The sequence below is a fragment of the Mus pahari genome, chromosome 23 (assembly GCF_900095145.1).
Source record: "Mus pahari chromosome 23, PAHARI_EIJ_v1.1, whole genome shotgun sequence".
Lineage (NCBI taxonomy): Eukaryota > Metazoa > Chordata > Mammalia > Rodentia > Muridae > Mus > Mus pahari.
Window position 1 is genome coordinate 29,519,042 of NC_034612.1, and position 26,496 is coordinate 29,545,537.

The following is a 26,496-nucleotide window of genomic DNA, read 5'->3' on the forward strand; positions in this document are numbered from 1 at the left end:
TTAGGGGAGTGGTCCCAGTGGTTAGGGGAGGGGTCCCAGTGGTTAGGGAAGTGGTCCCAGTGGTTAGGGGAGTGGTTCCAGTGGTTAGGGGAGTGGTCCCAGTGGTTAGGGGAGTGGTCCCAGTGGTTAGGGGAGTGGTCCCAGTGGTTAGGGGAGTGGTCCCAGTGGTTAGGGGAGGGGTCCCAGTGGTTAGGGGAGTGGTCCCAGTGGTTAGGGGAGTGGTCCCAGTGATCAGGGGAGTGGTCCCAGTGGTTAGGGGAGTGGTCCCAGTGGTTAGGGGAGTGGTCCCAGTGGTTAGGGGAGTGGTCCCAGTGGTTAGGGGAGTGGTCCCAGTGATTAGGGGAATGGTTCCAGTGGTTAGGGGAGTGGTCCCAGTGGTTAGGGGAGTGGTTAGGGGAGTGGTTAGGGGAGTGGTCCCAGTGGTTAGGGGAGGGGTTCCAGTGGTTAGGGGAGGGGTCCCAGTGGTTAGGGGAAAGGCTCCAATGATCAGCCACTTGCTCTAGTGCTGGAGCAGCAAAAGGCTACAGGCCGCACCAGGCCCACGGGAAAGACGCTGAGACAAAGTCCCTACAGCAGGCCTTAGACAGGGTTCTACTCACTGGATTGCCTGTCTCTTGACCTGCCTCTGTACCCATTACAGCATAACTTCCTGATAACCCCTACGAGCAAGGAGGGTCTTGCTACCTAAGGAACCAAGAGGAAGATGTAGAACAAAAGAGAGCAAAGGACAATGCAGATTTGCGTGTTCTGACCCAGAGAAAGGGTGCAGGAACTCTCAGTGTTGAAAAGGAAACTTGAACTGATCATGAGTGGGGGGAGAGGCCTGTGGATCCCAAGGCTCTGCTGGCTAAGAAGGGGCTTTGTGACCCGTGAATAAGGACCCATCCCAGAGCTTCACTCCATCACTACTCCACGGTGTCAGCGGCCTCTCTGAATAGCACACAGGGCCCCCTCCACCCCCATCTACACTCTGAGCTGGACACACTCACTTTTGGTTGCCAACACTCTCCAGGAATCAAAGGAAGCAACCAGAATGCTCCCAGCAACCGTGAAAGAGCCCCAGCTGTCAACACTGAAGCTACTGAAACTGTTCCCCACAGGCACATGGCCGTGTGCTCTGAGGGCTAGAGGGGGAGGGGGACAAGAGGGGGGCAGGTGGCAGCTGCAGGACAGGGATATGACACTCTCCTGGGGCTGTAAATTCCTTCCCACATCGGAAGATAGGGCTACTGAACTAGCTTTTTCTGGGAAACAGTCCCAGGAAGCCTGGGATGGCAGCCGTAGTGTGCATCTGGGATGTCTGTCTGGAAGAAGCCTGCTGAACCTCACAGGACCAGGACCACAGCACTCAGATGCCCACTCCTATGGTCCCAGGCCAGGCTGGTCTGGAACCCGGATGAGGGTGTTTCTCTGGAGGTGTGGTTTCCCAGTCACTATCTATCTCATAAGATGAGAAAAGGCTCAGGAGTCAGGGAGGCAGCGTCACAGCTCTGCACAGACCCTGACACAACAGCCTTCCCAAGCCAGGGTGGGCAGACAGTGCAGCGAGAGAGCTTGGCACTGGTCTCCCACGGTCAGTCAGTGGCCCAGGAGAGCTGGCCCTGACTGGCTCCTCCCTGCCTTGGGAGCCAGGCACATGCTTAGCCTCCCCTTGGGCTCTGCTTCTTTCTCTATGAAGAAGATGCCCACCTCTTGCCCTACTAAACACTGACATATTTAAGTCAAGTATTAATTGTCCTGAGCACTTTGTGCCACAGAGTTAGAAGTCAGTGCCATCTCCAGGCAGGAGCCAGAGCTCCCTGCCTCCCCTTGAGTCTGGAAAACTAGAGGAAAATGCACAAATTGTGTCTGGTGAGATGCTGGTAAAGATGCATGAGAACCTGCCTTCAGGTGCCCATCATCACACAAAGAGCTGTGTGCAGCATCACATACCTACAACCCTAGTGTGGGGCGTGGAGACAGGAGGAGTCCTGGAACTCACTGGCTGGTCAGTCTAGCTGAATCAGCAAACTATGGGTGCACTGAGAAATCCCATCTCAAAAACCAAGCTGGCCAGTGCCTGAGGGGACAGTAGGCACAGGCCTCTGGCCACCAAACACACATGCACACAAATACGTAAACATATATACACATACCCAAAACGCATAAATGCTGTAGGGTGGGAACACATCGGCAAATTTCTCCAAGCTTTGTGCTGTGTTTTCCCAACACACATGGCTTGTCACTTCAGAGTCAAAACAAATCCCATGAGCAAAGGTCCGAAGAGCCAAGAGTGTTAATGGTTGACTTAAATAAATGGCTGTCACTCTGGGTCCCTAACAGGTTGCTGTCTAAGAGGCAGGGTGGCCTCACTGATGAAAGGAAGCTACCTGCCTCACTCCCAAGAAAGCGCCTGCAGCTCTGGGCCACATGTGTCCCACAATAGCTATGGATAACCCACTTATGGACAATCACGATGTCCAAAGGCCTTTGCAGGGCTGTCTTAGGTCAGATCTATGCTCCAGGTGACCACTGAGGAGTCAGAAGGACAATGCTGTATACCGGCCACGCTCAGATTCTGGGGACATGTCCCCTGAGGACTCTGACTGTCAGCAAGAGGTGCCCCTAGACCCATGAAGTTCTGGGGCTGATCTATGCTGTAGAAGAGGGCAGGAAGACCAAGAGAGAGAAATGGGGGGGGGGGTGCCTAGTGGCACTCTGGAGTTTTGAAACATGACTGGGTGTGTGCTGGGAGCACCTGTGAGGGTTCATGAAGGTATTACATTACTGCACCTGCTCCCCTTACACCATCCAATACTGTCTGTATATGGTGTGGGCCTGTCACACTGAACTTCCTCTCAGGCCTCTCCCTTTAGTCTTAAGTCACCGTGGAGTGTGAACTCTGCAGCCCCGGCCCTTCCTGCCATGGTACACCAGCCAGTGTAGGTTCCTCAGATACAACACAATTATAAACAACTGTCAGGCAAGCGTGCACAAAACATACTGCCAAACCCACACAGACATCAAACTCACATGGGGGCAAGCAGACCAGGAAGGACATGAGCAGGCTGGACCAAGGACAAGGACTCAGCCACCAGTCTGCCTTCACCTGCAAATGTTCACGCTGTATTCCTCAGGCTCTGTCCTCTGTCAAGGAGCCAAGCCCGGAGGCAGCCTAGATCGGAAGAAGGATCCCAAGACTATTATTGGAGAGTACAAAGGAAGCTCTCACCAAAGGAGGGACTTCCACTGCACTGACAGAATCTTCAAGGTCTCTCTCATCCCTTATCCATACTAAAACTTATGGAGGTCAGAGGCAGACATGCCCGCTGCCTGGGTCCGGTAGTGCCTCTCAGCAGAGTGGTAGACTAGACGTAGCATGTGACTACCTGGAATGTTAAAGGGAAGGCTGGGCTCGGAGTAAGATGCTCCCCCCAAGACTTTAGCTGCCAATCCTGCACCTGTGCATGACATCAGAGCACCCCAGGGACCCAGAAGACAGCAAAGGCCTTCTCAGTGGTCCAGCACCATGGAACCTGACCATGGGCTTGCAAGAGTGGGGAAATTCTAAGGGAGCGGCTATTTTTAAGTGGCATTCCTTGGCTATTTCAAGGCTTGAGTTTCTGTTTTATTTATTTAATTCAAAAGGAAGTCGTGTTTTCTCAGGATTTGTTTGTTTCACGATGGTGTTGCAGGCGTTGTTTTAATGCTGACGTCATCCTGACTTGGTAAGCTGGTAAAAAGATACTGAAGGACCAAGGGGCTCTTTCCCATGCTGCTCAAATGGGAGAAAGTCAACTCCGTAGTCAGGGCTTCCACAGCTCAAAGGGGCCCTAACTTAGTATTTTACTACTAAAAATTATATTTTTAATGGAACTCTGCTTAAAGATGTATATATTTCCAAAAATGCATATCTCAAAGACTATAAGCCAGTGTCCTATAGAAAGCCACCAAGTGTGTTTCCAGTAGGAAGCTACACATGTGGGCACAGGGCAGCTGATCGATGTTTTCTAGAAACTCTGCAGTTGTCTACATGAAGCTAACGGTTTCATCTGTTCATAAAATATTTTATGTGTATGACTGTTTTACCGGCATGTGTGTCACCTGTGTGCCTGTTCCCCAGAGTCTGAGAGAGGGCTGGATCTCCTAGGTCTGGAGTTACAGATGACGGTGAGCCACCATATGGGTGCTGGAAATTGGACCTATGTCCTCTTCAAGAGCAACAAGTGTTAACGCTGAGCCACCTCTCCAACCCAGTACCTGCTTCTTCCTGCTGCAAAGAGTCCCCCTTTTGGGGAGCAGCATGTGGTGGTTTCTGCAGCCCTCAGCCAGCAGAGGTATGAAATATTCATGCTCAGAACACAAATGCACTCTCAATGTATTCAACATCACAGATTGCCAACAATCAAAAAGACATCAAGCTAAAAACACAGGAGGCTGCACTGAGGGGGGAAGAGGTGGGACCCTGGGGGTCTCTTGCCAGCCATCCTACCTGTTTTGGTGAGCCCTAGGCTGATCAGTGACCCTGCCTTAAAAAACAAAACAAATCAAAACAAAACAAAACAAAACAACAACAACAAAAAAAAAAAACAAGGTGGGCAGAACCTGAGGGCTAGCAAACAGGTTCTCTAGCCTCCTCGTCCACATACATTCATACGTACACACATGAACACGCACACACACTCAGATACAAAGAAAAGAGTACAGATGAGACCAACGGACTCTAAATCATTAAGAATACATAATCACTTGACTGGATCACTCAGGTCAGGGCTGTAGGAGGTCTGATTACGTGGTGAAGCCCCATTCCCTGTGTTTGTCTCCACCCCCAGGGCCACAATTCTAAGAGAACCCCAGTGTTGTGGATGAAACTTTCACAACTGGAAGGTAGGATGCGTACTAAGTCACAAGGCCACTCAGCCCCCAGGGCCCAGGTCTCCCTGACCTTGGCCCGGGGACAGAGAGAAGACAGGTGGCTCAGCTGATCCCTGGGCAGAGGGACATTAGCCCCAGCTAACATTAGAGCAGAAAACACACCTGGATTCCTAATTTCTGGTCAAAATGCCGGCTACTTGTAGCCTGTATCCCCACTTCAAGCGTCCCTAGGAAAACTACAGCTTACATTCGCTGTGTGACTGCTGTCCTACTATGCTGATTGAGGAAACTCAGTGTTCAGTTCTAAAGCCAGCACAAGCTAAAACAGACAAGGGTATCATTGCTTCAACAAATGAGGAAGGATTCTTACCTAAAAGGTAAAGAATATTATAATCCTTTCACACTTCAAATAAATGTGTCAGTGGGTGAAAATCAGCAGTCACACTGGAACTGTCTACATGTGGGAGGAAAAAAACTGCCAGCAAAAAAATGGTTAATGCTGGCCTTAAAGGGAGGCTGGCCAGAGCCCAGTGAGTAGGCTTGGGAAGTCTATAAAGGAGGCGCTGTGCCAAGGGGGCCAGACGCTGCTGGACGCTGCTGGACGGCCACAGGCATCCATCCCCAGGCATCGAGCGGGTGCTTCTGTTCCTCTCCTGCTGGGTCCCTGCCGTGCACCGTCCCCAAGGTGCTGCAAGTCCCAGGTCCATCCCTGGGAGCAAGCTCCAGGCACACCTCCAACAGATGGCCCGGTAACTCCACGGCACAGGTAAGATTCACACTCATGCCCCAGGTTCCGGGGCTGCATGTGGCTCAGAACTTCTTGCTGGGGTGGGGTGGGTGGCAATGGTGGAGCAGGCATGCACCCTTGGCCTCCAGGACAGCATGCTAGGTGTGAGCAAGGTCTGCCCAAGCGCAGGCAACAGCAGCATGCCCACCTAGAGCTCGGCCACACCCGGGTCCTGGCTACACCCTGTAACACCACCATGCTGCCACTCTGTCTGCCAAGGGAGTCCTGGTGGCTTATGACTGTTTCAGGGACAGGGGCCTCGTAAGCCTGGCAAAAACCTAGTCTTGTTTCCCCAGATCTGGACACCCAACAGAAAATCAGAAGGACACTGACGCTGATCATTAGATTAACAGAGCAGCGATCTAGACCAAGGACCAGGGCGTCATTTCTGCCACGCGCCCACCAGAAGAGTTGATCAGATCAGGGAGAAAGCCATCTGAGGGCTCTGCTCCCCTTAAGCTGCTGGAACTGTGGCCAAGCCTCAACATTCACACATTCTGGGTGAGTACTTCTACATTTTCAGGTTTTGTTTGTTTGTTTCAGCCCTGACTGGCCTCAAACTCACTACATAAGACTGGGCTGGCCTCAAACTTAGAGCTCCACTTGCCTCCCATCCTTTTGTGCTGGGATTAAAGTATGCACCAGGCCCAGGTATTAGAAGAAATGAAGGGAGACCCTCCGCACTGTACTTAGACTCAGAAGACTGGCGCTTCCATGGCTCAGATGGGCACGACCATGAAAGATGGGTTGGCCATCCACACCCACACACCCAAGGCAGGATGTGGCCACAGCAGTGAGTGGCCCCTCCTTTTTCTCTTCCCGTTATTTTAATGAAGCAGTACTTGGGGAGAGAAAGGCCAATTTAAACCTCTGGTTGCTCTTGTCTCACCTCAAAACCAAATGCGATCACAAGAAGAGCAACAGAGATGTGTTTTCAGGAGCACATCTGACGAGCACTTTGCTGTCTCGCTCTGACTGTGAAGAAGACACAGGGACGGCAGCTGAGATGCCCCTGCCCGGGGCAATATGGACACTTAGTAGCATTCCTGGCTTCCACTCACCAGATGCCCGCACCCAACTCCTGCACAGTGACACCCCAGGGTCTCCAGACACGGCCAGTGCCACTGAGAACCCGCATTACCCACCCCCAGAGAACCCCGAGGCAGAGTCATACAGGCTAGGAACCATCCCCAGGGACAAATGAAACTCAACCTCCAGGCTGCAGTGCCTAAAATGTTATATTTCACCGTAACTTGTGAAAAGGACAAAATGCTCTCCTTCTTTCTCTCCTTTCTTCCTTATTCCTTGGGATCGGGGTCTCAGACTGCTGCCTGAGCTAGTCTAAAACACCTGTGCTCCAGGGATCCTCCGGAGCACAACCTCCGGAGTAGCTGGGAGGATGAGGAGTCATCCCCTACTGTTAAGTGAATTTGAGGACAGCCTGGACTATGAGACAGGCGCTGCCTCAAATCCAGCTGTGTGAGCTGGATATTGGTGGCACAAGCCTTTTAATCCCAGCACCTGGGAGGCAGAGGCAAGTGGATCTCTGTGAGTTGGAGGCCAGCCTGGTCTACAGAGTGAGTTCCAGGACAGCCAGGACTACATAGCAAAAACTCATCTCAGGAAAAAAATGATACAGCTGTGTGTGTGTGTGTGTGTGTGTGTGTGTGTGTGTGTGTGTGCGCGCGCGCGCGCACACACACGCGCACAAGAGAAAGATACTGAAGGTGGAACCCACAGCTCTCCTGTGTGCCAGGTAAATGCTTTACCACCGAGCTACATCCCAGTCCTCCAATAACAATGCTTGTTCTTTACTTGTTTTCCTTTTAAACGGGGACAGGTGTCTCCTCCTGGCACCACACTCAGTACCGCCACAGGTCAAAGAACAAAATTTCTCTTCCCACTTTACCCCAAGAGAAAAGGCAGCTCCCAGCCCGTGGGTTCTTGGGCTACCTTTGAGAAAGGCTGGTTTTTTCCCTTCCCACGTCACGTCTCTTTCCAACAGCTGCTGAAGTTAATGAGACTTCCTGTCTCGACAAACAGTAGTTTTCCTCAAATTCCCACACCACACACTCACGGTATTTCATGAGCCAGTAATCTGACTGGTCCCACTGCATCTCCCATGACTCACAAACTGTCACCAACTATGGGCGCTCTTATGGGACATAAAGGAACACTCCATGTCTATCCACATCTACCTCTTCTGCTCCAGCTCAGGGGGGTGGCGAAAGCCAGAGTCCAGGCGGACCCTGCTGTCACTCACGCACCACACCTAGCCCCTTCAGGATGCTCCGGGTTCTAGATGCTAAGCCTTGCCCCGTCTGCCTCTACAGGTACCCAGAAGGCAAGCAGGCAGCAGGTGTGCCTGCCCAGCACCAGCCCAGACATCAGACACCCTGTCCGCCCTTCTGGTTTTCTGAGACTAACAGGCTCCCAGGACGATTCTTCCTGCCTCACGCATGCCTGGCTCACTTTCAAGGGAATCCCCTTTCTTTGTGAAGATGGAGCTGTCACATAAAACAGCCTTCTGTGACCCTTTCAGCAAATCCTGAAAACGGCCGAGGGAAGCCATGGATGCGACTACTCCAGCCCAGACCGTTGGAGTGGAGATCTACGTAGGTCCCGTGTGGCCAGCCCCTTCCAACAGCACCCCTCTGGACCTCAACATGTCCCTGGCGCTGCAGGAAGACGCCCCGGGGAACCTCACTGGGGACCTCTCTGAGCATCAGCAGTATGTGATTGCCCTCTTCCTCTCCTGCCTCTACACCATCTTCCTCTTTCCTATTGGCTTTGTGGGCAACATCCTCATCCTGGTGGTGAACATCAGCTTCCGGGAGAAGATGACTATCCCAGATCTGTACTTCATCAACCTGGCGGCGGCCGACCTCATCCTGGTGGCTGACTCCCTGATTGAGGTGTTCAACCTGGACGAGCAGTACTACGACATCGCAGTGCTCTGCACCTTCATGTCCCTCTTCCTGCAGATCAACATGTACAGCAGTGTCTTCTTCCTCACCTGGATGAGCTTTGACAGGTACCTGGCGCTGGCCAAGGCCATGCGCTGTGGCCTCTTCCGCACCAAGCACCATGCACGGCTCAGCTGCGGCCTCATCTGGATGGCCTCGGTGTCCGCCACGCTGGTGCCCTTCACAGCTGTGCACCTGCGGCACACAGAGGAGGCTTGCTTTTGCTTTGCCGATGTCAGGGAGGTGCAGTGGCTGGAGGTCACACTGGGCTTCATTGTGCCCTTCGCCATCATTGGCCTCTGCTACTCCCTCATCGTGCGAGCCCTCATCCGGGCCCACAGGCACCGCGGCCTGCGCCCACGCAGGCAGAAAGCCCTGCGGATGATCTTCGCAGTGGTCCTTGTCTTCTTCATCTGCTGGCTGCCGGAGAATGTCTTCATCAGCGTCCACCTCCTGCAGCGGACGCAGCCGGGGGACACTCCCTGCAAGCAGTCTTTCCGTCATGCTTACCCCTTGACAGGCCACATAGTCAACCTTGCAGCCTTCTCCAACAGCTGCCTGAATCCGCTCATCTACAGCTTCCTGGGAGAGACCTTCAGGGACAAACTCAGGCTCTATGTGGAGCAGAAGACGAGCCTGCCGGCTCTGAACCGCTTCTGCCACACCACGCTCAAGGCTGTCATTCCAGACAGCACAGAGCAGTCAGAGGTCAGGTTCAGCAGTGCTGTGTGAGAGGCACCTCCCAGACGGGAACGGACATGGGGAGCAGGCTGGTGCTCGGGACCTGCACACACCTAGCACAGGTGGTGGGTGAGCTAAGCCATGTCGTACTCTCAAACCCCAGTGGCTTGGGGAAAATGTCACATTGCTGGGTCATCTCTGGAGATGCTAGGATCCTTCCTGACTGTCCAGCTCATGGATGCTGCCATCCAGATTCAAGGTGCCAAGGCAGCAGGCCACATGACATTGACCTATGACCTCAAAGGGCACCATGCAGGTCTGCTGCTTGGTTTTCTTTCCATAGCCTATGTTCCCAGAAGACAAGCCTGTTGTTGATAAGAGGGCAGGCCACACTATGGGAGCACCATGTTACATGCCTGCTCCGTGGAGGAGTCTAGAGACAGATTTTATGGACCAGACCCAAACTGGCTACCTTCCCTTTGCTTGTGATGTGTAACTGACCATGTATACACTGTCCAGTGCAGCCAGAGCTAAGGATGCCAGAGCCTTCTTCCTGTCCTCCAGAAGGCTGTGAGGTCACCCCAGATGCCACTCCTGACTCCTGAGTGAACAGCGTGTCTGACTGAGAAAGGCTTAACACAACACCTTCCTGCTCTGGGATGCCCCTCTCACAAAGCTTGTTTACAAAGGTGTCTGCCCTTCCGTGAAGGTGGAAGGAACTCTGGGTGCTGCTGTGCAGGCCGGCGGGATGCCGCCGCCATGAGATGTGTGGTGGAAGGACTTACACCACAGAAATAATACTGGGAACAGTGAGCTGTAAGTGGATCTCATTAAAACGTAAAAAGAACCAAGGCTGGGGTGTTCATTCCGTGTCTGTGAATTAAGGGCGATTCTTCTTTGTTCTGTGATTTCTGGGGTGGTAGGGGTATGGGGTGGGGCATGATTAGAAAGCCATGCTAGTACAGTCAGCTGCTTCCTTGCAAAAGAACAGTATGCCCATACCCTCACATACCTGAGGACCACTCTGAGCACTCTCCTATGTACCGACAGCCAATCTGTCTAGCTGGCTACGACTGCCACTTCTGGGATCGAGAGGGCCACATTCAGTGTTTCACTTGGGCACTAAACATGTCTTCCTTGTTACTTATGTTGACAGCCACGCTTAGCCTCATTTCGGGGTCTGCATAGGACAGCTACCCATGCCTAGCAGACTCTGTCTGGGCGACATGCCCAGGGCTAGGACTCAGAGGGCCTGGGGCCAGGAGGGAGGGCCTCGGGCCTTGGATCACAGGACAAACTGCTTCACGCTCCGCCTCTACTTCCTGAACACCTGCCTGGGCAGTTGTCCACGTCAAGAGGCCCATGGCTCTGGCTGCGGACCCTAGGGTAACATACAAGGTAACATGTAGGTGACAAAATGACCCACATTGTCTCTAAAGAATATGCTATTTTCCATTCAAACCTATGACCCTGCCTTTTTATTCTGATGATAAGTTATATTTATAGATAAGATTAAGTTAAAACATCACGTGATATTTAAGTTATTAAGGTAAATATTAGAGATATTTAAGTATCTTTCCAGATACTCGAGAACAATATCTGGAAAGAGAGCAGATGGTTTGGTGGGCTTGGCAGAGCCGAGGGTCAGCCAAACTACACGGGACACAGGCTTCCCTCCCTCGGTGTTTTGTCAGGCATGGCTTGTGCAGGGTGGCATGGCCAGCAGCCTGGAGTGCGTTCCCGGCTTTAGTGGCCCTGAGTGTTAGTCTTCAAGAACAGGGGTGTTTGTCCCCAACTGTGACCTGGGTCCCAAGCAGGGCTGGCTTTCAAGCAAAGCACGGGACACCTCCTCAAGGATGGCTCTCGTAAGCCAACGGGTGAAGAGCCACCATGGGAGGCAGGCAGGTGAAAAGCCTGGTGTGTGGCTCTGCCCTGGAGGGCCCGACAACTCAGAGAAGCCCGTGGCTCCACCCCAGCCAACCCAACAAAGGTGTACCCAGCTCATGCAAACCTTGCATAATCAAGAGGTACCTTGACCCTAAGTCACTTCTGTCAGCAAACTCTAAGCCCCAGGGGATGTGGTCAGCTCTCACAGTGCCCCTAAAGACAGGCACAAAGCAGTCCTTACAGTGGAGGCTGGGAAGTGTGGCTGAAAACCTCAACGGGAGAACATCATTGTAAACCGCTGGCTCAAACTGCCCTTTGACCTCAGTGATTGACAAGAAAAGACCCTCCATTCCAAGTCAAAAAAAAAGGCAGGGCTGGGCCTCAACTCTTCAAATGTGCCTACATGAGAGGCACCTGCTGGCCGTTCTTGGGCCAGTGTGATGCGCAGGTGCCCAGAATATGCCAAGGCTCCCAGCTTTGACTAGGTAGGCAGCCAGGCATCAGGAAGAGGACAGCAGGCCCCTGAGGGCACGCCCCCATCCATATTATAGAGAGAAAAAAGTAGAGGCTTGGAGTCTATAATCGTCAAAACCACGGACGATAAAGGATGGGGCCAGGAACAGAACCTCAGCCTCCAACCCACTGGGCAGCTCTGCAGCCTGGACAGGGAAGACGACAGGGAGCCAGGGTCACCCTTCCCTCTTTATGGCTACAACCCCAGGGCTTACAGTTACAACTGCAGCTGCCCAACGTCCCAGAACACTTCTGGAGACAGCACTCCTTCCTTGTGGCAAGCTACCCTGGGCCAGTGGCACCCTCCCCGTCCTCTGGACAGCAGCACAGTGGTCCATTGGGACTGCTGTAGTCCTAAGATCATGCAGGACAGGCCCACTCTGCAGCATAAAACTGTAGGCCCTCGACGCAGTGTCACCTTCTATCTAAGGCTCCTGACCAGAGTCTTCTACAAGTTAAGCTATGCCAGGCAGGAGCCAGGCAGGAACACAGCCCCTGCCTCCTCTATGCCTCAAAGCACACTTGCCATCTGCAAACATAAGGAGAGCTGCTCTGGGGAGGGGAGGGTGGGTGACTAATGTATATCCCCAAGTCCCAGGGCAAGGTGGCCAGAAGGGGAAGGCTAGAAAGAAGGCTGGACTTCGGGGACAGAGCAAGGCAGGGCTGGCTCTACGGGCCCTGTGCAGCCCACATGACCCCCCCTTGATAGTGCGTCCCGGAGCCGAACTGAGGCTAACACAATTATTCTTGGCAGGAACACCACAAGATAAAATCAAGGCGTTTTAATTGCACTGCTGTTTCCTGGTAACCTGGCTCACTCCCGCGTACAAATGTAGTTCAGACCCTAAGAAGGGGAGAGGCAGCTACCGTGGGCATGGAAAACCTGCTTACAACTGGAAACCATTCCATCACCTACTCAGAGCTTAATAACGAGCCCTCCCTTGCACTCCAGCCCATCCACCCTGGTGAGCAAGACCTAAGGTACCATCAATTCTCTTCTTGTTTTGGCGGGCAAAGGAGGCCAGCCACCTGGCTGCCTAGGAGAGGCAGACATTCTAGAACACATACAGGATGATCAGCAAGCTTGATAGCACATTCATCTTTTGGGCAGTATCTCAGTATAGAGGCTCTTCTGCTGCCGTCTTGAACACGTACCCTGGGGAGCGGCCTCCCCCTCACACCTCCATAAGCATGTGTAAAATTCAGCCCCAACTGTCTCTGATTCATTAGTGCTTTTTAAAAACCTGTGTGTGTGTGTGCGCGCGCGCGCGCGCGCGCATGTATGGTGTATGCAGGGGCTGGGGAAACGGGATGGGAGTTGTACTTGTCTGTGTGTGAATGTGTGGAGGTCAAAGGTTAGAGTAGGATGTCTTCCCCTACTGCACCTGATGATAAAAATCCTATTTCTTGAGGCAGGCTCTCTCACTGAGCAGTGATCCCAGGGATCTGCCTGTACATGTGCATTTGTGCACACTCTCAAGTGCACACACACACACACACACACACACATACACACACACAAATGGTAATTAAGCACTAAACTCTCGCTAACATCTGTGCCTTCAGCCCTATTGGAAGGGTGGGGGACAGACTCTAAGCAAACCCAAGGAGACTATCTTCTGCAGTACTGGGGATGAACGCCGAAACCACTCGGCTGTGTTGTGTCCAACCGAGCACACAGGGCTCCACTTGCTCAGAGTCTAGGACCAAAGGAGGGCAGCCCCAGCAGCCTGGCCCCTCAGAGACCTGGCAGGTTCAGGGTGGGAGTGGCTGGAACATGTGGTTCCTCTCTGAGAGGAAAGGGTCACATCCAGGACAGAGGAGATGGCCTCAGAGCCTCCCACGGGCCACACTGGGATGATCTGAGTATCAGGATAATTAAGAGGAATCAACAGTTACAAACAGTCATAGACTATTAAAGAGCAACCAGGACTCCATTCCAGTAATAACTGGATAAATATAACTTACATAATAAATACAATGTAATTAGAAGTCGAGAATGAGCCGGAACACGGGCGGGAGAGGGGGAAGGAGGAAGAGGAGGAAGAGGAGGAAAAAGAGGAGGGGGCAGGGTTCCAGTCTGCAGAAGAGCTGGCTGGCAGAAGCGGGATCTGGACTAAGGCCAGTCCCTCCGCAGCCTTCCCCTAGGGCTCACTCACGTGGCCACAAGCCCCCACCCGGTTATGAACCTTGGGCCCTCGGTGAGGGGGTAAAACACCTGCAAAGCCCAGCTTATTAAAGCAGGGAGCTCCCACAGGGCAGATGGCACAATCCCTCCCACATGGTTACACTGGCAACACCGAGAGGAGAGTCTAGACACCCAGAGAGGCAGGGATACACACACCTGATCTAATCGGGAGCAAACATCAGGAAAAACTGAAGTGGTGACAGGGGGCCAGCTCACAGCACAGGCCTCTATGATACAAGAGACGAGGACTGAGTGACGGTTCCAAGTTCAAGTGAAAGGGTTACAGAATGAAATAGAAGATTCCCCAGCCTAAAAGGGAGGTGGGTGAGCCTGATCCTGGTGGGGTGGACCACAACCAGGGAAAGATGTGCCCGGTGTGGGGCTGCACGCCTGTAATTGCAGCACATGGGCGGGGGGCAGGAAGGTCAGGCATCCAAGTGCAGCCTGCAAAGGCTATCACTGGGAGAGAGGTAAGGCTGTGTACCAATGCCCGCTTTCCTGACTGCCTAAGGGACAGTACAACAGGATTACTTCCCACTCCCTCAGCACCCACTGAGATAGTCAAGGGTAAGGACCATCCTGGGGCTGGGGAGACAGCTCGGCCTAAGCACGAGGCCCTGCATTCACGGGAAAAGCCAGCATTGTTCACCTTACCCAGGGCAGGGAGGGGAAGGGGCAGTCGGGTTCGAACTGGACAGAACGAGGAGAGGGGACACCTTGGTCAGTGAGATGCTCTCGGCTTTACAGATGCGTCCCTCTCTGAAGAGCCATCCCACCCTCTGCCTGTCTCTGCTGTCCCTTTCCCACAGAGGGAAGACACCAACCAACACTGCTCCCACTTGCCATTAGCAGCTGCAAAGTGTGTTCTGAACAAGGGCAGGCTTAAGCCATCTGGAATCCTCGAAGCCATCCTCCAGCATTTACTGGGAAGCTCCTAATTAAAGTTTTCTCTTCTCACTTACTGCCTGGTAATTCCAGCTTTATTTTCTCTTTCACAGTGGGAAACTAATTATCCGGGGTGCCTTTCCATAGGCTTTTCAATTAAAAACAGGGGGGAAAGAGATCAGTAAAATTAAAGCGGGAGGCTGGTGGGCAGTCATCCTCAGCCGTCGCTCACAGAGGCGAAGGCCAGTCCTCTGTCCTGGGAAGCAGGCTCTACGCCGGAGCCTGGTGCGAGCTGACAGGCCAGCCACCACTGTCTAACAACTGCAGCAGCACCAAGGTACAGAAAGGACACACCATCCACAGGACTTACTCAGCAAGGCGGCCGCATACATGGGGACAGTAACTCTGAAGGCCACAGGGCTTGGGGTGTGTGTGGGAGATGCATCAATCAACCAATAAGGGCAGTGATCTGCACCCCTGGGAATGGCCAAAAAACAAGAGTAAATGGGATGTGTCACCCTGGGGTGCTGCCACATGTGGGGAGCCTGGCTTCTCTTCTCAGAGCAGAGAGGGGAAGACACTGTTGCTCCCTGGCGTCATCCTGCACCAAGCTGGCCAGAAGTGGTGTTGCATGAGAGGCTGAGGTAGGAGGACTGTAAGTTTGAGGTCAACCTTGGCTACATTGTAAGACCGATCTCAAAAACAAACAAAAGAACCCCCCCCCCCAAAAAAAAAAACCACAAAAAACGCCAGGACTTGGGAGGGAACTAGGGAGACAGCTCTGTAGATAAAGTGTGTGCTTTGTAAGCACAAGGTCCCAGAAGCCACTTAAAAAGCCAGGCATGGCAGTCTACATTTGCAAGCCCTGCACTGGAAACGCAGAGGCAAAAAGGATGAGGACAGGAGGCAGGGGTCACCTGGAAACTCCATCCTACCCCGTGTCTCCTGGGAAGACATTTCTAAGGCATCTTGCTCACAGGCGCAGACTGAAGGGCTAGATAGAGGACAGCACTTCAGGCCTGGAGTAGGTTGGCATGTTCTCTGAGAATGAGTCCTGGGCAGGGGCTCAGGGCTGCTGAGGGCAGAGGGGGGACAGCGAAAGGATCTTCAGAGCTAGAGAGACATCTCTCCACCATAGCTGAACTGCTAACCAGCAAGTTGCTTGGCATAGCAGAAGCCTAGATTTGCATCACAGGCCAGTTCTTCCAACTTCTAGGGCTAGCCAACACACACACACACACACACACACACACACACACACACGCAGGGTGGGAGAAGGTCGAAGGAGGAGGGGTGCTCCTGCGCACACTGCAGCTCAGTTTTCTCACACGTCCAACCTGGTGGTATCAGGAAGACGTCATCTGCTGGGCTAATCTGCCTGCTGCCATTGTGCAGTGGGTGGGGGCCCATTTGAAAGTCACAGGAACATGGAACAAAAAAGGCACCCAAACCTGCCTGTGTCCTACCCTGGGGTGGGATCAACCTGAAACTTATCACAAGAAATCAGCTGTAGATTCTGGAGCTGTCCCAGCCATATGCCCGGGGAGCTGGCTCCACTGAGAACTAATGTGTCTCAAGGGAGAAGGCACAATGAAGTGGAAGCTAGGCCCAGGTCCTCCTCCCCTGCAGTCTGGGCCTCCTTTCTGACTTCCCACATGGGATCTGTCTCCTCCATGCAGCCTCCACATCTTGGTAACATGGTGGTGACATATGCTAGGACAATCTCCGCCCAGAGCCTGCATGGAGCCACTTCAGGGAGCTCAAGGCATGCACAAAACTCCAAGCATGCACAAGCTACTCCAAGCATGCACAGGCTACTCCAAGCATGCACAGGCTACTCCAAGCATGCACAGGCTACTCCAAGCATGCACAGGCTAGTCTTCCAGGCTCCAGCAGCCCTCCCAGCATCAACAAGAACAGAAGTTATGACCATGGTCCCCGGGGTATTACAGGCTACCCTAGGGAAGTGGCGGCAAAGGAGAGCAGTGGATGCTGTGTGCACAGGATGTTCAGGCTTTAGAAACCCAGTATTCCTCACTAAATTGGAGATGGCACCCTTCAGAAATGGAGAGAGGAACAGAGGCTGACTCCCTCTCATGCCCAGGCAGTGGCTAAAGCTGGCTGAACTCACGATCACTAGCACGAGACACTGTCATGGAAACACTTCTCCAGAAGGATGGCAGCCCCTGACAAGGCAGGGCACCCCACCGGTCCGTAGGGCAGCACACACACAAACTCCTTAGGGCACAGAACCCAGGCGGGCCTGGGACTCCAGGTCGATTTCCTTAAAGCAAGCTGGAAGCAGTGGAGGCGGGGTAAGGGTTCCCCACAAAATTCCTGGGGCTGGCGACCCAAGTACAGGTGTTAGTAGAGTCGAGATTCCTCCAGCCCTCTAAAAATATGTGTATACATATGCACACATATGCAGCGCACATCCACATGCACACATGGGTACACAGAGACATCTGTTTGGCATGCACCACATAGGCACAAACCTATACACATGCACTCAGGCACACACACAAAAACAGACAGACAGACATGCATGGCTCATGATAGAGCGTTATTCGCACACACAAGACGGTTAAAGAGCCTGGCCAACCTCAGTGTTGTCAAGGCAACGGCACATTCTGCACTCTGCTGCTGTAGCAACATGAACTCACACAACCCCAGTTTTGGGACCAGCATAGGGGGGTGTGAGATCCTCCCACAACAGCTCCTGCCAGCCCCATCCTGACAGCCACCATGGGGGCTGGTCACCTGGAGTTTCCAGTAGAATGTTACCAAAGGGACAGAACCTCCTTTCTGGTTAGTCCCCTGACCCTTTCTGCTCTCGTTTTGCATTTCCTCTTAGGAAGGTTAAAGGTGCCAAGGAGGAGGCAATCTGGCCAAGACCAGCAGGACCTGTGGCCTTAGCCTAGCGTCTTCGAGGACCTTTGATGGCCACTAAGGAAGTGGGAAGCCAACCTCAGAAATCTGCAGTGACTTAATGCATTGTGGTGTTAGCTTATCTAGCAGACATAAAGGGTCCCAGGAGGAAACATCCCTGAGAGAAACCTGTGTGCCCATGCCACGCGGCAGGACACAGACAATACAAGTGTGCACACAGCTGATCATCACTACTGCTGAAAGGACTAGAATGGCAGATGAGAATGAACGATGGAGGGTTGTATACAACAGCAAAACTAAGATTTAGAAAGCGGGCCAGGAAGGTTTGGTTTTAAAAAAAAAAAAAAGCTCAGTCGACTTCCACCCATGTGAAGTTCACATACAAGCCAAGCCTTGCAGTGCTGCTTACACACGCTGCTGGAGACAATACAAGGGATGGCCCCGGTCTAATGACAGCTCTGTCCTTGGCTGGGCTGGGATCACAACAGCGTATTTCTTCCTCTGCATTTTGAAGTGAGGGGCAGGGGGCGTTTGTCTAGCTGTGCCATTTCTGCTCCAGCACTAACTGGCTGTTGTGTTCACAGGGCTGCCGAGGCCCCCACTGCACATCACTGTCTCTGCCTCCATGCCAGAGTCTTACTTCTTCAGTAAAATGAAAGGGATTTCAAAGCACAGTCCGCCTTCCATACATCTGCCTTGGATGTCTAAACAACGGCTAGAAAGACACATGATTCCAGTGAGATCAGACAGGCCTGGGGACTTCACAGGAGTGACAACACGGCTCTCCTACCTGACAGTAGTTTCGGGGAAGAAGCGGTGCCTTGAGGAGAGAGCAATCGAGGAAGCTTGTGGAGAGGAGGGAAAGGAGAGGGCGTGCTGGGTTCTGAGGTACCTAACTAGCTCCCAGGGCAGCCTCAGGGTCTCTCAAGCTGCAGCGTGTGTGGGTCCATAGGCTTTTCTTCAGCTCCCCTGGTTCATTCTGCTGCCACCCCTAAGGGAATACTGTCATCGCAGTAGCACAGCTTAGCCCCCCAATACCAACAAACACCTAGGCTTCCTGCTCCCCCTCCACTCTGGGCAGGGAGATGGTCCAGACAGTAAAGCCATTGCCAGAGAAGCATGGAGCCAGACCAGAGACAGCCAGCACCCAGTCGATAGCCAGTGTGTTGGCATGTACCTGTGAGTCCAGACCAGAGACAGCCAGCACCCAGTCAATAGCCAGTGTGTTGGCATGTACCTGTGAGTCTAGGGCTGGAAAGGCAGGGCCTGCAGGCTTTCCTTGGCTTGGTCAATCAGTGAACTGCAGGTTCAGTGAGAAGACCTTAGCTTACAAATAAATTATAATTATGATGAAGGCGCCTGGTGAGCTGGCTCAGTTACAGTGCTTACCACGCAAGCATTAGTACCTGATGCCCAACACTCATAAAAAGCGAGGCATGGTGGCATGTTCGTGTAATCCTAGCCCTGGGGAAGCGGAGACAGGAAGATCCCTGGAGCTTGCTGGCCAACCAGTCTAGCCAAATTCATGAGCTGCAGATTCAAGGGAGAGAACCTGTCTCAAATTAGCTTACTAACTAACTAACTAACTAACTAACTTAACTAAGGTAGAGGGGCTGGCAGATGGCTCGGCAGATGAATGTACTTCCTGCTGTTGCTGAGGCCCTAAGCTTGGTTCCCAGCATTCACAGTGTGTGGCTCACAACCACCTGTAACTACAGCTCCAAGGGATCAGACGCCCTCTTCTGGACACACACACACAACTAAAAATTAAAAATAAAATCTTACTAGTAAGTGGAGAGAGACTGAGGAAGACTCTGGTCTCTACACAGAAACCCTTCAGCTTGAAATGCTTTAACTTCAGGAAATTGCTACATAATTTCTGCTGACCATGGACTAAAAACTGAAACCTTGAAACAAAACAAAGCCTTTCTGGCTTTTAAAGTCTTTCTCTCAGATACTCTGTTACAATGAGGACAAGCCAAGGAACATGATGTGCAAAATCAAAAAACAAAATCAACAGTGAACTGTCTACCCAAGGTTACCCTGAGAGGACCTGCCTCTGGGACTCCGAACTCCACCAGAGTAAGACCGCCACCAGGTAAAAGGCAGACACCCCAGGGAGTGGGGCACCTGTGCACTGTATAGCTCACTGTGCACAGCAGCTGGGCTCCTGTCTCCAGCTAGGTTTGTGCTACAGGTAAATGAAGACTCCCCCATTTTTTTGTCTTAAAGTTCTATTTCCTGCCCAGCAGCGGCAGCGCACGCCTTTAATTCCACGGGAGGCAGAGGCAGGCAGATTTCTGAGTTAGAGGCCAGCCTGGTCTACAGAGTGAGTTCCAGGACAGCCAGGGCTACACCGAGAAACCCTGTCTTGAAAAAAATCAAAAAATAAATAAATAAAATAAAATAAAATAAAGTTCTGTTCCTTGTCTCTGTTTTTGAGGTAGAGTCAGTCTCAGGTTTTTGATACGTGGGCTCTAATATGGTGGCTCCTTTCTCTTTTTCCTTCTGAAGCCCATGCTAATTTGGTACTCTAAGTACCCAAGGATGACCATGATGCTCCTGCCTCTACATCCTCAGTGCTGGGATGACAGGCATCCTGGGGAATGCAGTGCTGGGGAAGGTACTCAGGGCTTCATGCACGCTAGGTAAGGGCGAGTCACATCTTCAGCCCTGGGTCTATTAAATAAAACAATAAAAAAATAAAAATAAAGGTTCCACATAGCGATCTCACATCTGAACAAAGTGACAATTCTGTGGCCATAGCTGTTAGTTCTGTGACCATGGCTGTTTGTCTTGAGGAAGGACAGAAAATATCACATATTAGATTCCTGACAAAATACGGATGGAAAGAAAAACTCAATTTATATGCATGAAACATCGCCAGCCTTTGTCCCTCATTACAAATCCACATTCCCTTTCAGACATGCTGGCGACGTGCACTGGAGGGAACCCAGTCTCAAGTAGCCGCGTAAGGACCCAGGGGGCAGCTGGGACACAGAGCTGCCTCAGAAGGCCAATACAGGACGTCAGTGGACAGAAGCCTGGCACAGCAGCACGCAGCAGGATACAGCTGGCCTTGGGCCCGGAGGGATGCACACACCCCACGCGGCACCCACAGATCTAGCCTAGCTGACTTGGCCCTCCTCTCCAAGAGGCAGATGAGACATTCTCCATACAAATGGATGCGGAGGGAAGGGGAGGTGGCTCAGTTGGCCCGAGTGCTTGCTGTGCAGCACGGGTCCTGAGTTCAGTCCCAAGCACCCATATTTAAAGAGAGAGAGACTGGACATGATAGTGCACACTTGTAATCATAGCACTGGGGAGGCAGAAACAGGGAGATCCACCAAGAGACATGGTCTTAAAAAAACACGCCTCTAGCTGGTGGCTCTCAACCCTCTGTAATGGGATCTGATGCCCTCTTCTGGTGTGTTTGAAGACAGCCACAGTGTACTCACATACATAAAGACAAAAAAAAGGTAGACAGCACCAAGGAGTGACAGCCAATGCTGACTTAAGCCTCACCGCACAGGCACGCATGTACAGACACCCATGTTCCAGAACAGTGCAGTCGGCAGTTCACCCTCACACGATGATCATTTGTGCACTCATTACTTGGGATGGCAAACCCCAAGCCTAACTTCCGGTACAGGAAGGGCAGGAAGGGCCACCCCAGACAAGATGGAGCTTTGTCTCCTGGTAGATTTCTGTCAGGCGTAATGAAAGGAAAGCTGCTGCTAGTAAAGACACACACACATACACACACTCTTACACACTCACTCTTACACATACTCTCACACACTCACACATTCACACACACGTACTCACACACACTGGCTGGCATATTCACAACACAAACACATATACCCCCCCCCACATGCACAGGTGTGCACAGACACAACACATGAACACATTCACAAACATACACACAAGACACGGGTACACACACAGGCCACACACACACACACACACACGCATAATTCAGCCTATGGACCACAGCTCTCAGCAGTATCAGTGCCATGGTGGCAGAACAAAATGCCACTCCCCAACAAAATACATTTTGGAGCCTCCCAGATGGGTTGCAGGTAAGGTGCTTGCCACACAAGCCCAACACCCTGCGTTCAAACTCTAGGTCCCACGTGAAGTCAAGCAAGACAACTGACTCAACAAAGTTGTCCTCAGGTCACGTGTGCTGTGGCATGTATACATGCATGAGAGTGCACACACATGTATACACATGAACAATATTAAATAATTTTTTTAAAAAGAGCCTGGTCTGGGGGCATCTGAGCAGGGATGGTTGTCAGTCACACTGGCTGGGTGCGGGCTGGACTTCCCGAGATATGAGCAGGTCGGCCTCCTCCACAGAGGACCTAATTTAATTTAATAGTAGCAAACCGTAGCACGCCTATGGTTCGGCAGAGGAGTGGGGGCAGGGCAGAGGACCCGGCTCTCCTGAGTCAGGAGTAACATGGTTCAGCTTTGTATTCTCAATCACTCTCCACATTATTGTTTTTAGACAGGGTCCCTCCCTGGACCTGGAGTTCACCAACTCAGCAAAACTAGCCAGCCAGTGAGTCCGGGATTCTCCTGTCTCCACCCCCACAGCCCTAAGGTTCTAGGTATGCACCACACCCAGCTTTTTATGTGGGTGCTAGGGACCAAACCTAGGTCCTTATGTTTACACAGCCAGTACCATCCAGAATGAACCATACCCTGACCTTAATTTTTTTCTTTAAAATTAGGGTAGATACTTGACAACTGCTGTCACTTCCCTAGTACCCTGATTGCCTTGAGGGAGGGAATGCCAGTCACAGAGCCCATTGGAATGCCCGCACTACAGCCATCTTCCGCTGAAGAGCCACCACCAGCAGCCCGGTTGCAGCAGCCAGGGCCAGCTTTCGGTGAACTCTCAATGGCCTGGCAGCCTTTCCTACCCAGGCATAAGGGGAGTGCTTGCCAGGCAGCTCAGTGAAAGCCTGGGGTTGGTGTGCAAACAGGCTTCATTCTGCATAAAAGTTGTGCTGACTGTCCTTCTCTGGCTATAAAAAGCAGGCTTTCCTTCATCTTCAGAAGAATGGGTGAGGCTGGTGACACAGAAAGCCAATGGTAGTCATGTCAAGAGGCTAAAGTGCTCAGAGAGCCGTCAGGCAGAGAGCACGGAGCAGAGGTAAAGACAGTGAAGCCTGGGCACAGCTGAGCAGGAGACACCTCGGGCCCTGGGGCTGGAAGAGTCCCAGAGAGCTGCCAAGCCTTAGGTGCTGACAGTCTCAATACCTAAGACCCAAGGGCTTTGTATCCTCTGTCACTGTAGGGCCAAAGGTCCTGACACTGCAGCCCGTATCAGAACTGTAACCAGACAGTGTCACCCATGGTGCTAGCTGCTGCCACCACCACCCAGGCGCTGCCAGGAGCACAAGGAGAAGCAACCCCAGAACCTGAGCGGGACGGTTAAAGCACCCGAAACTTCCATGCAAAAGGGAGTCTCTGGTTCCCAGAAATTTTGGAACAACAGCCTCCGTATCCGCCCACCCAGCTCCTGGCCTTGGACATCTGATGGGCACTGCCCGCACCAAAGGACCCACCAAGTTACTTCACAACAGCACAGGCTGTGCATTCTGCATTCCATGCACACATCACAGGACACCTAAGCTGGGCCCCTGCTCCCTTCACTTCTGATATGGGACATGGGAACACAGAGGCTCATCCTCAATATAGAAGATGGGTGGGCTCCTATGGACCAGGACAGCACCCCTGGGAGGGGGCGGCAGAGCTGTAAGGTAGAAGGAGCAGGTGGTGGCACAGTCAGTGAAGCAAGGCTTGCAGTCACACCATGAGAACAGCACAGTGAGGTTGCCAGCCTCGGGAACCTCAGCATCACCTGTAACTAGTCTCAAGATACCACCTCTTCTGTTGTGCCTCCTTAAAGTCCAGCAGTCAACAGGATGGCCTGGACCTATTACAAGGCCACAGAGCCGGCCACAAGGGTGCCCAACTATCCTGAGCATGGGCTCTTGCCCAGGGCCCATGGAATGAGGACGAAACGCTTAGGTCAAGTCTTGACTATAACAGGCCTTGACAAGGGTGCTAGCTACCACTGCTGGCTTGTTGGGACCCAGCTCTGAGCATGTCTCTGAGGGGGCTTCTAGATGGGCTGAGGGGGAGATTCACACTAATTGTAAATGGCACCATCCCATGGGCTGGGGTCCTGGATAGAACAAAAAGTAAAAAGCCATAACACACCTTTAATCCCAGCACTCGGGAGGCAGAGGCAGACAGATCTCAGTGAGTTCGAGGCCAGCCTGGTCTACAGAGGGAGTTCTAGGACAGCCAGGGCTACACAAAGAAACCTTGTTTCAAAAAACCAAAAACACATTAGAAAAAGCATTCCGCACTCTGCTTCCTGACTATGGGCTGCAATGTGGCCACAGACATTCCTGTGGCCATGCCCTCCCAACATGAGCCAAAATGAGCTCTTCTTCCCTCACGCTGCCTTTGTGGGGTATTTTATCACAGCAAGGAAACAAGTTACTACACAACACCGTCACCAGGGAACAGCTAAAGAAAGCTCATCCACCATGAAGAGGCCAGTGGCCTCAAGCAGCTACAGGGGTCCTGATGCCCACTCCTTCCCCACTACCCGGTCAGACATCTCTGTCATCCTGATGCCCAGTCACACTCAGGTGGCAACTGGGCATGAAAAGCTGCCCTCATCAAGCTGCCAAGAGCTCCTTCCTGGCAGTGCACTCGTGGCGCTTGCTGTTAGCCATTCCTGGAGCTAAGCAAGCAAAGCCAGACTCAGTCAGTCCGTGCTCTGAACAGCGGGAGATGCGCGCTCAGTCCCTGGGAAAATGTCTTCAAAGCCACAACTGTTTTCCCAGCTGTGGACGCTCCACCCTGGGAAATCTTTCCATGCCGTTACAAGAATAATTCTGAAATGACTGTACAAACATGCAAGCCTGCGCCCCTCATCCTGGTATTTGAGTCTCCAAACAGGAGAGCTTCCTGGAGTACCCTGTGTGAAGAAGGGTGGTGCCCAGTGCCTGTGAGTGGCAGGGCTTCCCCCCCAGACCTGGGCTCAGCTCCCCGGCTTCTGCCCTGAGCCGGGAATCCTTGGAGTCATCAAGAAGGTGAACCCACCCAGTGGGACTGCCCCAGGACAGTTTCCCTTCTATAGTACGTGCAATCTGTGGCAGAAAAGTGCTGGACAGCTGTGACACGAGAAGCCCATCCCAGCACAGAGCATAAGAACTGGGAGAGTAGGGACCCATCACAGATGGAGTCTGGGCATCTTGCAAACTGAAGTAGGGATAGGGTGCGACGCCACAGGGAAGCAGAAACAAACCCCAGCAAGTGTCCAACAGACCTTTAAGACAGTAACCCCATGGCACAGCCACCCAGAGCCAGAAGTACAGCAGGCCCTGAAATACAGGCTGGATTGGAAACCTGGGCCAGGCCGCCATCAAACTGTGGACCAGATTCCTTGCATGAAAGCTGAAGCCACTGGCTCAGGCCACCCAGGCTGCCTCAGAACCGGGATGGGAGGCACCTGGACGTCTGCAAACAAGACACTTGAGGATGGGCTGCTGGCCCAGCTGTCTAGATGTCACCTCAAGCACTTGTTTTGGCAGTTAATCAATCTTATCTAGACTGTCAACTTAATGGTGTGCAGAACCATCCAGAAGCTGAGCCTCTGGCTTCAACTCCAAGGAAAGCGTCTAGACAGGAGAGCTTGAAAAAGGCGGGCCCAGCCTGGACGTGGGCAGCACATCCCATGAACTGGGGTCCTGGACTGAATAAAAAGGAAAATTCTAACTTGGCACCAGCACGAATCTCTGCTTGATCTAATGTGACCAGCCATGGCACAGTCCCGCGGCGGCCTCTGCCACTGGGATGGACTGTCCCCTCTGATCAAATAAACCCTTCCTCCCTTAAGTTGCTCTTGTCAGGTATTCTGTGAACAATTTGAGAGAAGAAACTAATTCCCACACTCAGTCTAAAAAACAACAGAGTTCCAGGGCTGGAGAGAGATGGCTCTCTCCAGCCAAGAGGGCACAGGTTCAAGTACCAGTACCCACATGGAAGTATACCACTGTCTGTCTGTGTGTGTGTGTGTGTGTGTGTGTGTGTGTGTGTGTGTGTGTGTGTGTGTGTATCCCAGTTCTAAACTTATAATCAGCTGTGCTCTAGTCACAGACAATGTCACTGACAACCCTCAGTGTGAAGACCGAGGTCAGCCACGCCTAAGGATAAAATGACAAAAATGATAAAACATACAAACATTTTTCTTGCCAAACTTTTCCATGTTTTTGGTATTTTTACAGTGGGCTAGTTTTATTTTTAAAAGGGGTGGAAAGCTTTGTTTTGAGAAAACTTAAGAATGTCGTTGCACGGGCACTGGGTGCAGTTGGTAGAGTGTCTAAGCATCACCAGGCCCCAGGTCCCCTGCCTAGCACTGCAGAACCTGGACAGCCTGCAGGACGGAGCTCCCCCTGACCAACCCAACAAACACAGACATTCAGCACGGGTTCTGGGAATTGATGGGAGAAGGGTTGGGAGTTCAAGGTCAGCCTTGGCTACATGAGACTGTCACAAAACAAGATGAAAACCAGGCTCAGCAGGTAAAGTACTTGCCATGCAGAAGGACCCGAGTCTGGATCCCCAGAACACATGGAAGAAGCTAGAGCACACGTCACACGTCACATGCCAGCGCACCTCCAGGGAGAGGGGAAGCAGAGACAAGAGAACCTCCGAAGCTTGCAGAGCAGACGGCTAGACAGGTAGACAGGATAGTGAACACACACACACACACACACACACACACACACACACACACACACACACAC

General features: G+C 52.4%; 2 protein-coding genes across 2 annotated transcripts in view; one reads left to right on the forward strand and one right to left on the reverse strand.

Moving 5' to 3' along the window:
- Window positions 1-26,496, reverse strand: part of C23H7orf50 (chromosome 23 C7orf50 homolog) — a 101,720-nt gene that overhangs the window by 60,121 nt on the left and 15,103 nt on the right. The gene's annotated exons all lie outside the window — the stretch shown is intronic.
- Gper1 (G protein-coupled estrogen receptor 1) lies at window positions 5,445-10,139 on the forward strand. Its single transcript, XM_021186748.1, has 3 exons — window positions 5,445-5,620; window positions 5,938-6,142; window positions 7,975-10,139. Exon 3 carries the CDS (start codon window positions 8,212-8,214, stop codon window positions 9,337-9,339), a length of 1,128 nt encoding a protein of 375 aa, XP_021042407.1. The 5' UTR covers window positions 5,445-5,620; window positions 5,938-6,142; window positions 7,975-8,211; the 3' UTR covers window positions 9,340-10,139.

Excerpts from the sequence above, each read along its gene's own strand:
- Gper1 (XM_021186748.1), top strand. The coding sequence starts at position 8,212 with ATGGATGCGACTACTCCAGCCCAGACCGTTGGAGTGGAGATCTACGTA.